We start from the raw sequence: 18,011 nt of genomic DNA, 5'->3' as shown, positions 1-18,011 counted from the left end.
TTTAGGCAAGTACCAGTACTGATGGTACTTTTTGTGTACCAGGTGCCCACCTCTGCTGAAAACCAACTTTGAAAAATGTTTCAGGTAATGGAAAGAATGCTGGGCTACATGTTTCAGGTCAGAAGGTTCCCTTTGAGGGGGGAATAGTGTCTTAGGTCAACAGGTTAGCTATTTATTTTTTTAGAGCCTAATGTCAGATGCTTTATGAACAGACCTCATATAGTGCTGTTATTTTATCCCTGCAGCTTGGAGCAAGGTGAAGTTTCGAGCATGGTTAGGGAGGGTTGTAGTGAACTCCTCACCCTTGCCCTCAAAGCCACCAGTAATCTACGCCGTGCCACTAGGTGGGTTTCAACTAGATGGAAAATGGTGGCTTACTTAGCTAGTCTGTTTGTTGGAAAGGCAATTACAGTATGTACATTAATATTTCATAGTTGGAAATTATTAAAGTTTTTTTTTTCTTGGTTTCTTTTTCTTTATATGTTGGGAAACATCCTCCCTGTGTCCTATTGTAATTGTAGTATCATTCCCATTTGCTTTAAAGCTTTGTAAAAAAGCTTAAAAAAAAAAGTCACTACTGTACCTGTTTTACTCTGGCAGTGTTTAAACATGTAAAACCTGGTTTCTCTGGTTCCAAGGTTGGCTCGACGAGTGGTAAAACCAGACAGCCCTCTGGTAGACATGGAAGACCTGGAAGAAGAGATTGTGGAATATGAGTCCCTAGTTGCAGATCTGGAGTCACAGTTCACTGCTGCTGCATCATGCCTTCAAGTGGCCATCACTGGGGTCAGACTTGAAGAGAATTTTGTTAAATCTCTTTTAACTCTTTGCTTGCTTGGTTTTTGCCATTTCTAACTAGACTGTTATCTTGGCTCTCTTCTTGAGTGTGATAAAATGGCTTACTTCTTCCAAAGAATGTAGAAAGGACAAGACACTAAAATACTTTCATTTTATATGGAGGAAAAGTGTATGTAAGGATGTGACAGATGTGTTGTTGCTACCAGTTGATAAGTATGAAGTCATGCTTTGTTAGCTCTTGATTTTTTTATAATAGGTAAGTGTCAGAGGCATTGATAATTTGCTTTATGATGTTTATATAGCCATAGCCGAATACTGTTGTTCACTACAAAGAATTCCCACTTGGGATGCAACTTTGGAGGTAGTTTTGTTTTCTCTCTGCTATTCAGGTGGAGTATTATGATATCATATGCCTGAGACCAGTTGTTGGTCAAAGTATGCACTGCTGTTCCACAGCAATAGGTTGTTCTTACAAACAGCCAAGAGCTATTCCCTAAAATGATGATAATAATAATAATAATAATAATAAAAGTAATAGTAACATAATACTGATAATAATAATAATAATAATAATAATAATGATAATAATAGTAAGCCTTCCATCCATCATCCAATCCAGTGTTGCCCCATGAGGAGCGTAGGATCCCGGAGCAAGACAAATTGGTCCTGCCATTTAAGATTAAAGTGACCAGCCTCACTCATCCCTGAGTTGCATTTCGTGAACAATAAACCCCAACCATCCCTTGGATATAAACCTACACAGGCTCAATCCGATTGGAGTGCCTTAATAACCCACAAAACCACCAGGTGTCATAATTTGGCCATATGGTTACCACCCAGCATAGTAAATGGTTTCTTGGAGTACAAGAAACCATTTGGCTTGTTACTTAGTGTAGAGTCACCCGTATCCAGAAGGAAGAGGAAAGAATGAAGGACAGAAAGACAGAAGAGGGAGTGTAAAGTCACCCATAGGCAGAAGGAAGAGGAAAGAAAGACAGAAGACAAATGAAGGGAAGAAGTAAGGAGGAGAGGAAAGGGCAGACCTGAGCGCAGCACTACATTGAGTGAGTGGGTGGTGAGTGCCCCCACCTACCACACCTACCACATAATAATAATAATTCTATCTATCTATCTATCTATAGCCCGACGCCCTAATCCTGCAAAGGGTGGCTGCAGACAAAACGCCTCCAAGTCGCTCTGTCACCCACCATTTGACTCCCCTCCCCCCAACTCACCCCCCCCTCCCTCATATACCTCTCAACTCCATCCTTCCACCTCATCCTCGGTCTACCCCTCCCTCTCCCTCCCTCCACCTCACCCACATACACCCTCTTAGTCAGTCTCTCATTCTCCATTCTCTCCACATGTCCAAACCACCTCAGTGTATTTCTCCTAATCTTCTCAACCACATCCACATCCACCCCACAACGTTCCTTCACTTCTTCATTCGTCAACCTGTCCCTCCACGTCACTCCACATGCTCCTCTCAAGTAACTCATTTCCACTGCTCTCACTCTTGACTTGTTCCTCTCTTGCAAGGCCCACGCCTCGCTTCCATACGTCAGGGTAGGGATCACAATACTATCATGCAGTGACTTCTTAACTTCCATACTTACCTCCCTATTTCTCATCACTGCTTTCAGTGTACCAACAACCTTCCTTCTCTGCTGTACCCTTTCACGCACTTCATCTCCCTAAGTTCCATCCTTACTTATCACACTACCCAAGTACTTGAATGCACTCACATTCTCCATATCCTCACATTCTCCACAATAATAATAATAAATAATAACAATAATGAAACTAACAACAATTGTATCATATCATTTTTAAAAGCTCTAACGTGCTTGCATGTGTCAGCCTTCATCACTTAATGGTGTTTCTCCATGCTGCTCAATCTCTGGCAGTCCCCCTGTTCAGTTTCTTATCCCTAATGTTACACTCTGTGGCCCCATCCCATGTCTGTTTCGGTCTGCCTCTCATGGTCCCCCTCCTGACATTCACACTTTTCATTTTCTGCACCCAGTTGTTATCATCCATCCTCTCAACATGCCCAAACCATCTCAGTCTATCCCTCCTCATTGCAGCACCAAAACACTCCAGTCCCATCCTTCTGCTCAACTCTTCAGTCATAAACATAGCACCCTCCAGCCTCACATTTAAGGACACATTACACGTCCATTTAATCAGTGTCATTTTTGTACATTTGAGCTTATGAATATCCTCCTCCTTTACTGCTAAGATCACACTACCACATAGTATAACACTCATAATATATGTTACATACAAAGATCTCGTAGCACAGGGGGAGAGCCCCTCTCAGTGCCAGGAGAAGCAACAGCTCCCTGAACTTCTTCCAACCACTTGTTACCCTAGCCACAGAACCCCACCTCCAGTACATAACATGTCCCTCAAATAACAAAACTCTTCCACACACTCAAAAGACTCACCAGCAAGATCAGTTCTTTTACACTTGACAATTTCTACGTGCTTTCCCCGACACACCACACACAAAATCAGCATTATCTTTCAGTCTACCTCTAATACCACTACATCTCTTATGCACCCACTTATTGCAGATACAGCACAAGGTGGAGTTACCTTCCACAGCTTTGTGGCAAACTGCACATAGCCACTGTCCTTCTGCTTTCACAGTACCACCACCAACCCTAGATATCATTTTTGTTTTATCCGCATTTACACTCAAACCTTTGCACCCCATTCATTCTCTCCACCACCTAAAGCTTTCCTTCTCCTCCCTTTCATTCTCTACCATCAACACCAGTTTATCATCATATAACATCTCCCATGGGAGGCCATTTTTGAAGTCATGTGAGAGAGCTATAGGCACCATGACAAACAATAAGGGGCTCAAGACTGACCGCTGATGCACGTGAACAATCACAGAAAACTCATCACTCAAATTTCTATTTACCCTCACGTGGGTGCCAGCACCCACATACATAGCCATAGCCATTCTAACCATCCACTCCTTGATCCCAACCTTTCTTATTGCCCACTTCACTGTCTCCCTAGGGACTTTGTCAAAGACCTTCTCCAAATCCACAAAAACAAAGTACAGGTCTGTCTTCTTTCCAATGTACTTTTCCAGTAGCCGTTGGACGGTGATTAAGACATCAGTGGTCCCTTTTCCTGGCATAAACCCAAAGTGCACCTCATCAGTATCCACTTTTTCTGTAATTACACCTTCTAGGACTCTCTTCCTTACCTTCATTATCTAGTTGAAAAGTTTTATGCCTCTATAATTTCCTATTTCCAGGGCATCACCCTTCCCCTCGTATACATTTACTGTTACACTCTTCAACCTGTCACCTGGGACAGTACATTCATATATCTATCTATCTATCTATTGCCAGACGCCTCAATCCCGTTTGGGGTGGCCACAAACAAATCGCCTCCAAGTCGCCCTGTCCCCCGCCATTTCACTGCCCTGCTCCCAACTCACACCCCCCTCTCTCATATACCTCTCCACCCCATCCCTCCATCTCATCCTCGGCCTCCTCCTCCCTCTTCCCTCCTCCACCTCACTCACATACACTCTCTTCGTCAGTCTCTCACCCTCCATCCTCTCCACATGGCCAAACCACCTCAGTGTGTTCCTCATAACGCTTCCTATCACATCCACATCCACACCACAACGCTCCTTTATATCCTCATTCATCAGCCTGTCTCTCCACGTGACTCTACAGGCTCCTCTTAAATAACTAATTTCCACTGCTCTCACTCTTGACTTGTGTCCTTCCAACAATGTCCAAGCTTCACTTCCGTACGTTAGAGTTGGTATCACAATACTGTCATGTAGTAACTTTTTCACTTCCATGCTCACTTCCCTGTTTCTTATCACTGCTTTCAAGGAACCAGCAACCTTTCTTCCCTGCTGTACCCTTTCAAGCACTTCACCCTCCAAACCTCCATCCTTACTCATCACACTACCCAAATACTTAAACGTACTCACATTTTCCAATTCCTCACCATCTAACCTCGCTGTACATTCACAAACTTCACCTCTCTCAAAGACCATCACTTTACTCTTCCCTACATTCACCTTTAGGTTCCGTTTCTTACACACTCTCCCAAACTCATCCACCAAGCCTTGCAGCTCCCCTTCGTCTTCACTCAACAACACAGTATCATCTGCAAACAACAGTACAGGGAGTTTCCAAACACTATCCTCTCTCACCAGGGCCACTCCAACATCCACTACCCTACCTTGTACCTCTTTTATTACCCCATCATATATAGTTCTGTTTATCAGATTAGTAACTAAACCTTTGCCTATATCTCCTGAGGCCTTCAGCAATTTAGCATTCAACCCATACACACCTGCCATTTTCCGCATCTGCATCCTGCCTATTTTCCCACCCACAGGAGCTGCATCAAAGGCCAAGGGCTAAAAACTGGATCTACAGATGCCAAACCTTCTCTGTTCCAGTCATACTTCTTATTCAGCAGCTGGTTATAATGCTTTCTCCAGGCATCTTTAACAATTTCGCGCCCGTGACGTATGTGTTTACAATCTCAGAGCGCTGAGTAATGCTGCCTATAATGTGGCCTATTACATTCCATAACATTTGTATGTATTGGGTTGTGGTTTATTGGCCTATATGCATTCTCTGAGCCTGGTATACCTCACTGGGAAAGAAAAATAAGCTCCACCCACAAACCAATGACAGTTCAGACAAATGATATCATCTGAAATGTCACTCCCCACCACGGAGTTTTATTGGCTCCTACTTTGTACTTGGCTCTCAGTTTGTGTTTGGCACTCGAGGAGGTAGGATTACGTCGATCATCGTATCTGTGCATTGTCATATTGGGCATTTATTGTGATTTTTTTCAGTGATTGTTTTCAAGAATACACAGCCATGTCAGACAGTAGTGACAAATATTCTGATGCATTGTATGTGCCAGGGGAGTCCAGTGAGGATGATAGTACTGACAGTGAATTATCATTAAGTGATAATGAATTATGGAGGGAAGATGACCCGATTGAGGAGCATGGGTGGAGATATCAACATTTTTGCAGACCAATGGCCAGATGCCATTCCTGCCTTCAGTGACGGTGCTGCCCAGGATATGATGCCTCCTACTTTTGCTTCCCCTGGGGCTGCTTTTAGTCATTTTCTTGATGGCGAAGTGATGTCAAAATTCTGTTCATGGGTGAATGAGGGGGCTGATACTGGGCTGCGAATCCTAGTAAAAGTAAAGTACATAGCCTAAAATGGAGACCAGGTACAACTAATGAAATGCATGTTTTTATAGGACTGAATGGTGATGGGCGTGTTACAGTACCCAGATATGCACATGTACTGGTCTCACAGTGTGTGTTATGGAGGCCCCCAGGGCTAAGTGGTGTGTCATGAAAGCCAAGAAAAACTAGAACACCTCAACACTTTTTTCATCAAGCCCTTCCACCGTACCCCCCTACTTATAGTAAGAAAGATGTGCGTATGTAATGAATATATATGTTATATATTTTGCATTTATAAAGAAAAGGAACATATGACACTTTACTGAAGACCAAATAAGTATTTTCTGTTAAGTATTCCGTATGCACGTTTATGGTTGAGGGGGGGTGGGAAGGGCAGGCTAAATGATGCCCTGTGGCATGGGTGTGAAAGGGTTAATATACCCACTGTCCACCACGATCTTTCCTTCATCATTTTTCACACACTGCTCACCTATGATATTCTGTTTTCCTTCATCTATTGTGCCACCTTAAATGCCATATTCTTCCTTTCAGTGCTATTTAGGTTATCCAGTAACAGTCTCTGAGGCTCAGATTTGGCCCTGAATGCCTCTTTTTTAGCCCTGTGCTTGGTAGCCGTGTATTCCTCTCTGTTACCACCCCTTTTCCATTCCTGGAATAGCCTTCTTTTCTCCTTAACTGCGGCTTTCACACCCTCATCCCACTGTCCTGTTACCTTGATGAGCCCCTTGTCCATCCACACACGAATTAGTAACTCTCAGGAATTTGTTTTGGGGAGCTCAGTATCATTTGTGAACACTTCTGTCAACAGCTCCTTGTTCGCTTACAACTCTACTCCTGTCACTGGAAAAGGCATCCCTTACTGCTTGGTTTTTCAACTTCCATATTTTCCTCTTGGTTGCATAGGTCCTCCTCTTTGCCACCTGCTCCTTAAGCACCATGCTACATGTCAGTTATTTTTGTTGCTGCACACACTCATCACTGACTATAACTTTAACATCCCTCACCAACCTCTTAACCCTCTTGACCAGGAAATAATACTGAGATGGTATGGTCATGTGGAAAGAATGGATAACAATAGAGTGGTGAAAAAGGTATATCTGAGCAAATTTGAAGGAGGGGGGAGGCGAGGTAGGCTAAGGAAAAGGTGGAGGGATATGGTGGATGAGTGTGTGAGGATGAGAGGTATAGAAGTCGATGAGGCTAGGGGATTGACAAGAGATTGAGCTGGCTGGATGAATGTTAGGAGGAGCACATGATCAGGGATTTGGCACCCCTTTTTAATGTGAAGGCATTTGGATTGACTCTGTCAGATATATATATGTGAAGCTGCAGAATGTGGTGAAAGTTTTTTGGTTTATCAGATAGAGCCAGGAGTCCAAGGGCTTGAATGATGAGTGAATGAAAACATGGCCTATTGGATTGGGCGAACTTGGGCAATCTGGACATTGCTATTCCTCACCCTGCCCTAGGGCCCTGCCCTAGGGTGGGAAAGGAGGTCAGGATGATGACGATGATGGTGATGATGACGATGATGATGGTTCTTGGTTTCTCAGAAGTGCCATTTCCCAGTAATTTTACAATTACAAGAATTGTGACATTGTCATATACAGTACAATACAGACTTCATCTATCCATCCATCCATCATCCAATCCTATGTTGCCCCATGAGGAGCGTAGGTGCCCGGGGCTAGGCAGTTGGCCCTGACATTTAAGATGAGAGTGATCAACCTCACTCATCCCTGAGTGGCATTACATGAGCAATAAACCCCAATCACCCCTTGGATATAAACCTTCACCATTTCAGTCCGATTGGAGCACAATAATTACCCACTAAACCACCAGGTGCCAAAATTTGGTTATATGGTTACCACCCAGCATAGTAAATGGTTTCCTGGTGTACAGGAAACCATTTGGCTTGTCACTCAGTGTAGAGTCACTCACAGGCTGAAGGAAGAGGAAAGAATGAAGGAATGAAAGACAGAAGAGGGAGTGTAAAGTCACCACAGGCAGAAAGACGAGGAAAGAATGAAGGAAAGAAAGACAGAAGAAGATGGAAGGAAAGAAGGATGGAAGAGAGGACAGGCAGACACCCGAGAGCAGCACTACATCGAGTGAATGGATGGTGAGCGCCCCCACCTACCACAAAATACAGACATATCAGCAAAAAGAAAGTGGTGGCAGCAATTAACTCTGTTAATCGTCCATCACAGCACCTCTCTTGAAATTGTAGCGTCTTGAAAAGAAAAAGTCTTTGTGTGGCCCATTAAAAGACTGCAGAAGTCAGTCACCATGAATAATGGCAATTTATTACATAACCTAGGGGCTTTATAGAACAAGGAGCTATCAGAGAAAGATGACCGATGAACAGCTACAGGCTCATCGGGGTGCAAGGAACCATCGTCATTTTTGAACATCACGCCTGACCATGCTGACTGGAGTTTTAACAATTATCAGTGTCACTAACTCCAGCGTTGCGAGTGATTACTGTACCAGCTAGTTCAGTATGTAAGTCAGTATAGTTCCTGTCTTTTCATCTCCCTCCTTCTCCCAGCCATTCCCCAGCCACTTATACTCACATAAAGGATCACCTAGAAATTATCAGAATATATTACATATTAAGAAAATAAGCTAAAAAAAAAAAATTACAAGAAAAAGCCAACCAGCTATTTTTTGGGGTCAGCCACTTCAAAAAATCCTAATTTGAATTGACCTAAAAAAAAAGTCACCTGGCAACCCTGGTCCAGCAGGGCTGAAGACACAGATGGGTTTTTGTTTATGGTCAGAAGTATGATCTTGAATTGTTTCACATTAATATTTCAAATTGAAGAATTGTTACATGTTTCTTTTTAAGCCTACTTATTTTTGTTTTGCTGGACAACCACATTTAGTTGACCGACTTTGATGTTGAAAATTATATAATCTGGTGAAGAGTGGCAATTTTTCCTTGAAGTGTGACATCAGGAATTTAGCAAGGTATTTTAGTTGGCCAAACTTAGAACCTTGAAAGCACTAAGACACAATCTAAATTCAACTTTAGCTTGTTTGGGCAACCAGTGCAACTAATTCAGAAATGAGATGGTCAGAGTACTTGGGAGAAATGCAAAGATAAGCCATGCTGTTTAGTTCAGCACAGACTGAATCATCTTTAATAGATTATTTGGGAGGCCAGCCCAAAACAATTTACAATAATCAACACAAGACAACACCATAGCATGGACCAATGTTAAGAGGCAACATCTATTCAGCAGTTGTCACTCAGAGTACAGATTTCTGATATTCAAATTATGACCTCAGACAGCTTAATTAACCCTTTATTCTTGAATTAAAATATACACCCAAATTTTGAACACAACTAATTGAATGAAGTTGTGACTTGCCTATCTTTAGTGTCAGGACATTATCAGCGTCACCACCCCTCGTGTTTCCTTGAATACTGATGGTTGGTATTTTACCATCATTCATCTTAAGTCTCCTGTTTGCCAAAAAGATTTTAATATCTGTCATCAGGGTTTTCAGTTTCTTCTTTGTATCATTAATATCTGTCATCTTAACATAAAGCTGAGTGTCATCAGCATAAATTGATAGGACATACACCCACCACAAATTGACTTAGGACCTACACACAGAATTGCTATGGGAGAGTTGTCTGTCTTTGCTTTGTGTTTCTACCTCTACCAAGTGAATTTTGGGGCAACTCCTCTGGTGTTGACGGGAGGTGGTGAAACACTCAGCACGTCAGTGCGTGCCCAGAAGTGAGAGTGGGAGCATATGAGGCCCTGAGTGGAATAACCTCTTGTCCACCACAGCGGCCATTTTGGGGTTAAGTACACTAACGTATTCCCCAAACCCTCTTCAACTAGTACAGTAACAAATCATGTGAAAAAATGCCCCCAGCAAGGGTGAAATTCCCATTTTATAGAGGGTACTGACTGACCGTGCTGGACACGAAGGTGTTTATACTCTGCTAGGTGGACATTAGGTCCATTTTTGCTTGAATAATCCAGTCAGAAAATCGTTGTGGCTTAGCATTGTCTTCCCCAGGCCCTGAACCTTGGAAACCAACATCAGGCTCAGTTATTCCACTAGTGTTAAGGTCGATTTTTCTTATGTATACATGTTCAGACACGCATCTATTGTTAGCTCTATGTGGGGGAAGTCCCAAAATTCTAGTAATAACCACTCGAGCACCACAGGCCACCATGGACAGATTTTCTTAGCTATATTTTATTTTTTTGTGCTGGTTTTGTGCTATATTAATGGATATTGTGAAAGTACATGCATACATCGTAAGGTTGGCTTGCAATAACACACATTTTTGGGAAGATGCAGTTCATTGTTGTCAGGAAAGAGGAGAAAGATGCTGTTAATACGTTGTTCTTTCAGAATGCCAATGATTTACATACTCTAACATGCAAGCAGATGTTTTCAGCTACATTTGAAAAAAAAAAATCACCAGAATATCTTTATTGGTTGAAAAGATATGGCATTTTGAAAGTAAACAAACTTTAACGGCATTTTTCTCCATTTTCTATGTTAGACACACGAGAGGTTATTCCACTCATCGCCTCATATGTTCCCGTCGCTCCAAGCTTGCACCTCCCTCTTTTTTCGGATGCATTACTGTTTGCCCTGTTATTTTCCTGGAGTCGAGTTGTCATGCCTGGAAAGTACTGCTCAGGGGATGAGAGGGTCCGTATTATTGCACAGAGGCAGGATAATATCCCTATCAGCACGATTTGTGAACATACTGGACACGCAAAGTCAATCGTCATGAAGATTCTTGCTGCAGCGCGTGGCCTGCCACCTGATGTTGTACCAGAGCACAAGCATGGCAATGGAAAGAAGAGGACAACTTCAAGAGGTACAGATACGCCTCTGAAGAGGGAAGTAATCAAGAATCCTCGACTGACAGCAGTAGAATTGAAGAGAATGCATCCCCAGTTGTTACCAGATGACTCAATTCGAACTATCCAACACTGCATGCAGAAGGAGCTGGGTTTGCCAAGCCGCACCGCTGCCAAGAAACTGCTTCTCACTGACTGCATGAAGAAGCAGCGCATGAGTTTGCCAAGGAGTATGCACACTGGACATCGGATGAGTGGAGGAAAGTTATGTTTTCCGACGAAAAGCACATTTCAAGTGTTCCAGGTGCGTTCTGCCAAGGTTCATTGCCCTGCCTCCCATAGTTGATATGACCCTGCTTACACTGTGCCGACTGTTAAACACCCACAATCAGCAATGGTATGGGGGTGTTTCTCAGGTGAACTGGGAAGGGGAGGCCTCTGCTTTCTTCCTAAGAACTTGATGATGAATGATGGCCTGTACATCAAATTCTGAAAGATCATTTGTTAAACTTTTTTGCAATTCGTGGGTGTGACTTTTTCATTCACAATTCAGCTCCTCACAAGTCAAGAAAGGTGACAAAATGGCTTCAGGATAATCGGATTGAGGTCCTCGACTGACCTGGCAACAGTTCAGATCTAAATTTGATAGAAAACTGCTGGGCAAAGATGAAAAAAATCATGGGAGAGAAGAAGACACCCAATCTGGACAACCTCAAGACTGAACTGACAGATGTTTGGTGCAAAGAAATGTTCTTAGATTACTTTAGAGGTCTAAGTAATTCCATACCAAAATGCATCCAACTGGTCCTGAAAAACAAGGGGAACATGATTTCATATTAATGAATGGCATTTCATGAACAAACATTGTGATATACTATGATTTCTGTGTTTTTTAATACCTTGTGGGGGGAGGTCCTAAGTCAGTTTGTGGTAGCTGTATGTGCATCAAGTAGAGATGATAAATTACAAACTGTGAATTGAACTGGACCTAAACCAGATCCATGAGAAACTCCAGACAGAAGGGGAAGTGAGCACGAGTAAGTGTTATGTGCAACTATGTACTCTCTCAGAAAATGCAGGTAATTTAGCAGTAGTTTATAATCTACTGTGTCAACAGAACCATGAGAGGGGACATCCTGCTGCAGGCGTTCAGAATCAAGATCATGAATCTTTGTTAGTGCAGTTTCACTTGAGTGGTATTTCCTGTATGCTAACTGAATGGGAAGAACAGCTCTATTTTGTTCCAGTAATAGTACGAGTTGATCTAGTATGGCCTGCTCAACAATTTTGGGCAAGAGTGACAAGTTGATAGTTTAACATTCTCATGACATTGAGACCAGACTTCATAAGCAATGCATGTTTCTTGGACGGCACAAAAGTTACCTTCTGAGAAACATCTGTGTATTACTTTACAAATAATGGCTGCTACATGTTCATACAAAATTGGCAACTGACTGTAAATGGACCATTTAACTTTGTTTACATCCAATGGATGAAATGATGAAGCACATGGCCTTTTGTACACTGTGATTGGAATTCAACTGAGAATTCCCCATTGAAAGAAGCACTGTCTAATTCATTTGTATGCAAGACATCTTAGCTGTGAAGAATGAAGCAAAATCAAATGTCAGTTGGGCATCAGGTACAGAAGTTGCTTTATCAGTTATTTTCTTTTGACTGATGCAGTTATTCATAACTGCAGCAAGCCTTTTTTCAGTGCTACCATATAAATCAACTTTATCATGATAGTACTTTGCCCCTTGGGTTTTTACAACATGGACTACAGCCCTTCTCACCAACAAGTAATGCAAATGATTCTGTTTGATCTGATGTAAACGCCATTCACATTCTGCTTTCCTATGTTGTCTATACAAAGAATTGGTAAATGGACCATACCACAGAGAATTATCATGTGCATTGATTTTCTTTACTTCTTTAGGATACAATACCGCAGGACTTTCCTTTTCAGCCTGAAGAAGTTATTCTTGTATACTGGCTGACATGAAGCAATTGTATTCATGACAAGTGAAACCACCTGAGCTGTAGTTGTTGTTACTAAGTACCAGTAACTCTGTCAGGCTGAGTAGACCCATCAACTACAGGCAAGTAGCTGTTCCTGATGGGTCATCTCATGCAGTGAACCAGTGTTTCATTACAGTAGAGAGCATCAGCTCACAGCAATGCATGGGGAAGAATGTGGAGGTTTGGTTCCTGATGGATGCCCCATTTGCATCTTTCCATCAAGTTGACAGGGGCACCATATTAGGCTCCATATCACCTCATTTCTTTATTTTGTTACATGATTATCACTCGGCATTTTAAACAGCTTCCAGGGTTACATTAAACCATTAGTCTTGTCACTTAGTGTGGAGTCACCTTAAGTGAGAATTGAAATAAAGAGTGACAAGAATGACGGGAGTAATAGGAGGGGAGGGATTAGAAGCAATTACAGTACAGTAACCTAGTCAGTGCCGGGACATCAGCCTTTATTTTATTCTGGCAAGTGTGAGACAGTATTATTGTTAGCCATTATTTTACATAGGTTAATTTTGTGTGAAACATGATTTGAATTGCCAACCTTAACTTAAATCCAATTTGTGTAGCCCAAATTTCTTTTTGCACAGTAAAATTCCCAGGCAGATACTAAGTGACATTCAAATTACCCGACATTGTTTGTTTATTTTTCAGAGAGAGAGATCTTTTCCTTATGTCTTCCTCTTAGCTGATGATTTAACAGAACTTACTATCTGTTGTTTACAAAAATTCCCTCCACTTCATTTGTTTATTTTTAGACAGTGAAAAGGATTACAGTACATATGAGTCTGGGGGAAATAGCAGCCAGATAGACTATTTCCTGATTAGGAGGACTGATGGGAGGTTAGTGAGAGATGTTAAAGTTATAGGGAGCAAGGAGTGTGTGCAGCAACACAAGTAGTGCAGCAACACAAATTTTTGTATTGATACATGGTGCTTAAGGAGTGGGTGATGTAAAAGAGGACCTATGCACCTAGGAGGAAAATCTGGAAGCTGAAAAATCATTCAGTAAGGGATGCCCTCTATAGCGAGATGAGGAGAGTGGTAGTTGAACAGGGAGGCATTGACAGAGGTGTTATTGAACTGTACAGAGCCCTCAAGAGCAACCTCTTGAGTTACTGATTCAGTATGTGGATGGACAAGGGGCCTCCCAAGGCATAAAATAAAATGGTGGTGGGATGAAGCCATAGTTAAGGAGAAAAGAAGGCTTTTCCTGCATTGGGAGAAGGGTGGTAACAGAGAGGAATACTTGGCTGCCAAGCTCAGAGCTAGAAAAGAGGTTTACAGTGCAGTCTGAGTCAGAGACTTTTACTTGATAAATAATGTGAAAAGGAAGAATATGATATTTAAGGTGGCAAATCAGATGAAGAGGGAGAATAGGGATATCATAGGTGAGCAGTGTGTGACGAATGATGAAGGAAGGGTAGTGCTGAACAGTGAGGATATTAATGATGCATGGAGATAGCATTACAGCCAGTTGTTGAATGAAGAGCTTGACTGGGACAGGGAAGGTTTGGAGCCGGCAGATCCAGTGTTTGGCTCTTGGCCTTTGATTGACGCTCCTACTGTGAGCAGGGCAATAGGCAGAATGCATGTGGGGAAGGCAACAGGTATGTCTGGGTTGACCGTTGAAATGTTGAAAGCCTCAAGAGATATAGGAGTGGGGTTACTCACTCACTTGATAAGTATGATTATATATTAGTGTGTTGTCACAGATGATTAGCTGAAGAGAGTAATTGTAAATGTGTACAAGGGGATATTATAGACATAAAGCTTTTACACCACATACTGAAGATAATGGAGAGAGTTCTAGCAGGTATGAAGAGGGAGAGTAAATGTTGATGAGGTGCTGTTTGGGTTTATGCCAGGCAAAGGGACCACTTATACCATATTCATTGTTCGACAGCTTCAGGAAAATTATATAGAAAAGAAAAGGGAATTGTACTTTGTTTTTATTTGGATAAAGCCTTTGACAAAGTCCCCAGAGAGGTGGTGAAGTGGGCAATGAGAAAGCGTAGGATCGAGGAGTGGCTGGTTAGGGTCGTTATGACCATGTATGTGGGTGCTCACACCCTGGTAAGGGTGAACGGAGATTTGAGTAATGAGTTTTCTGTGAATGGTGGTGTGCACCAGGGGTCAGTTTTGAGCCCCGTGTTGTTTATCATGGTATTTGACTTCAGAAATGGACTCCCGTGGAGATGTTGTATGCTGATGATTTGGTGTTGATTGCAGAGAATGAAAGGGAGGTGGAGGAAAGATTTAGGAAGTGGAGAGATGGTATGGGACACAAGGGCTTCAGAGAAGATGCAGATAAAACAAAAGTGATGGTATCTAGGGCTGGTGGCAATATTGTACTGTCAGAGAAGAGGGAGAATGGCCATGTGTGATTTTCCACAAGGGCATGGGAAGTAATTTCATCTTATGCAGTATTTGTAGTAAGCGGATGCATAAGTGATGTAATGGTATTGGAGGTAGACTGTGAGATAACACTGATTATCATGTGTGCGTTGTGTTAGGGAGATACATGTGGAGATTGCCAGGTTTGAAAAGATTGATCTTGCTGGTGAGTCTCTTGAGTGTGTGGAAGAGTTTTTTTTTTTATTTGGGAGGCATGTTATGTGCTGGAGGTGGGACTGGAGCTAGCTCTGTGGCTAGAGTGAGGAATGGTTGGAGGAAGTTCAGGGAGCTGTTGCCTCTCCTGATATTGAGAGGGCTCTTCCTCCATGCTAAGGGATCTTTGTACGCAGCATGTAATGTATTAGGAGTGTAATGCTGTATGGTAGTCAGACTTGGGCAGTAAAGGAAAAGGATATTAGCAGATTCAAACATACAGAAATGGCCATGATTAGGTGGATGTGCAGCGCGTCTCTGAGTGCAAGGCCTGGGGAAGGCTAGGTTTATGATGGAAGAGTTTAAAGGTAAGATGGGACTGGAGTGTATTGGTGTTGTGATGAGGAGAGGTAGTTTGAGGTGGTTTGGGTTTGTGGAGAGGATGGGGTATGATAATTGGGTGCAGAAAATGAGAAGTGTTAATGTTAGGGGTAGGGTTGCGAGAAGTAGACCAAAAAAGACGTGGGACGAGTTCATTGAGTGTAATCTCAGGGATTAGGCACAGATTAGGGAAGCTGCCAGAGATCGAGCAGCATGGAGAGCTGCCATCAGGTGACCAAAGCCGATGCATGCAAGATTGTTAGAGCCTTCAAGCGAAATGAAATGAAACAGAGTGAAAATGAAGTAGAAACAGATAACAAAAAGAAGATAAGTATGATAAGGAGAGAGAGAATTGGAGGGAAAAGAGGGAAGAGAATAAAAAATAATACCCAAGTGCCTCACATAAGACCTACTTTCACTTGCCTTTGGTTATGAAAACACTAGCCATGACTGAAAATGGAGGAAAGGCAGGAGAGGAAGGGGAGGGCGGGTGGTGACGGTGACATAAGGATAGGGAGGGAGGGAGGGAGGGAAGGGTGGAGGAAGGAGCAATAATAACCCTACCCTGCCTGATGGAAGACCTGTTATCACCTGACTGTGGTTATGTAAACATTGGTCCTAAATGGAGGGAAGGAGGGAGAGTAAGAGGAGGGACATTTGGAAGGTGGATGGGCTGGAAGGAGGGAGGGAGGAATGAGAGGATGGTGTAAGGAAGGAGGGAAGTGGGAAGGAGAGAAGGAAAGGAGGAAGAAAGGTTTAGCATTACAGGGGGGGGGTGAGAAAGGGGAGGGAGGGAGGGAGGAGAGGACAGTGTAGGGAACGTGTAACAAGGTAGGGTAGGGAAGGAGAATATGGGTCCTTACTACAGTATGAATTATGTATGCACTAAAGGTGAAAAATTTTCAAGAGAGCCAAAAGGGGGACTTTGGGAAAATTTTGGATTTCTTAGACATCAAATTGGAGTAGGCTGTAGCACCAGCCGATCAGGGTGGTATTTCCAAGAAGGACGAGAATTTTTGGTGATAGGGAGAGTCGGGACTCCTGTTTCACTAGTCATCAGTATATTCTGACCATCTACCTTTGCTGAGCCTTTCAGTGTGACACTGACATGGAGAGTGGGCCAGAATGCTCTCCCCAACACTTTTCTCTGACTGCTTCATGCACTACTCTGCATGCACTTTACATACCACGCAACATACCCCACTGCATCACAGGGGTTGACGACAGCAAGGACATGCAATCAGAAAATTTTGTCCCCACATCCTAGTGGTGGACCCAAGGGGAGGCATGATGCGGGCTCCGCTGATGCAGTTTGGGACTGGGATGAGATGGGACTTGGATTTGTGCCAGAGGGTACAGGGCATTGCGGTTCCCTGGCTGCCACTTTGCCCAATAAAGAGGGGCCTGAACCCAGGAGTAGTACCCTGGGAGGCTGTGCTTTCAGTGAGTGTATAATGGTGTGGCAGTTACAGTGCCAAGGTGTTTTATAGGGTCTTCCTTTAGCTGTCCTGGCAGGGTGCCTCAAGGCCATGACTGGTGGGCTATGGGTCCCATGCCCCATGCCCCATGCCTGGACTTCGGACTGTATAGGTCGGGGGGGGGGGGGGCTGTGATCTCTCTCTCTTTATTTCATTATCTTCCAACATGGTTGCCGGGAAGGATTGTCGGCATGAGATACTTTGGCAGGGAAGGGCAGATGAATATGGTAGTGTGGGTGTGCTGGTTAAGAAGAAATGGGTGAGATATGTCACGAATGTAATGAGAGTGATTGAAGAGATTATAGTAGTGAAAATTTTGTTTGGTAGGCTCACATTTTCATTTATATTGTTGTATGCTCCAGAGGCTGACTTGGATGATGTAGAAAAAGATAGATTCTGAGATGACTTAATATGTGTGGTAAGTGATATAGGGGATGATGAGATTGTAGTTTTGGGAGGGGACTTAAATGGCCATTTAGGTAAAGCAGCTCTGGGATATGAAGGGGTACATGGGGAATGCTCATATGGTATGAGAAATGAGGAAAGGGAAAGGGTACTTGAGTTTGGGGAGGCAATGAACATGATCAGTGCTACGCGCATTTTAGGAAACGAGAGAGTAGGTTGATTACATATGAGTCTGGGGGAAATAGTAGCCAGATAGACTATTTCCTGGTCATGAGGACAGATAGGAGG

General features: G+C 42.9%; 1 protein-coding gene across 1 annotated transcript in view; it reads left to right on the top strand.

Annotated features, from left to right (window-relative positions):
- The first annotated feature begins 264 nt into the window (after positions 1–264).
- Positions 265–18,011, top strand: part of LOC145401057 (uncharacterized) — a 601,394-nt gene continuing 583,647 nt past the window's right edge. The window contains exons 1-2 of the mRNA XM_080273430.1: positions 265–344; positions 639–786. Of these exons, the coding sequence (XP_080129556.1) occupies positions 271–344; positions 639–786 (222 nt within the window). The 5' untranslated portion in view covers positions 265–270. The remainder of the gene's footprint in view (positions 345–638; positions 787–18,011) is intronic.

The sequence above is a fragment of the Coenobita brevimanus genome, chromosome 54, assembly GCF_032717465.1.
Source record: "Coenobita brevimanus isolate Jiangsu-jjx chromosome 54, ASM3271746v2, whole genome shotgun sequence".
NCBI lineage: Eukaryota > Metazoa > Arthropoda > Malacostraca > Decapoda > Coenobitidae > Coenobita > Coenobita brevimanus.
Note: the sequence above shows the minus strand (reverse complement) of the source record. Positions and strands in the feature narration are given on the sequence as shown.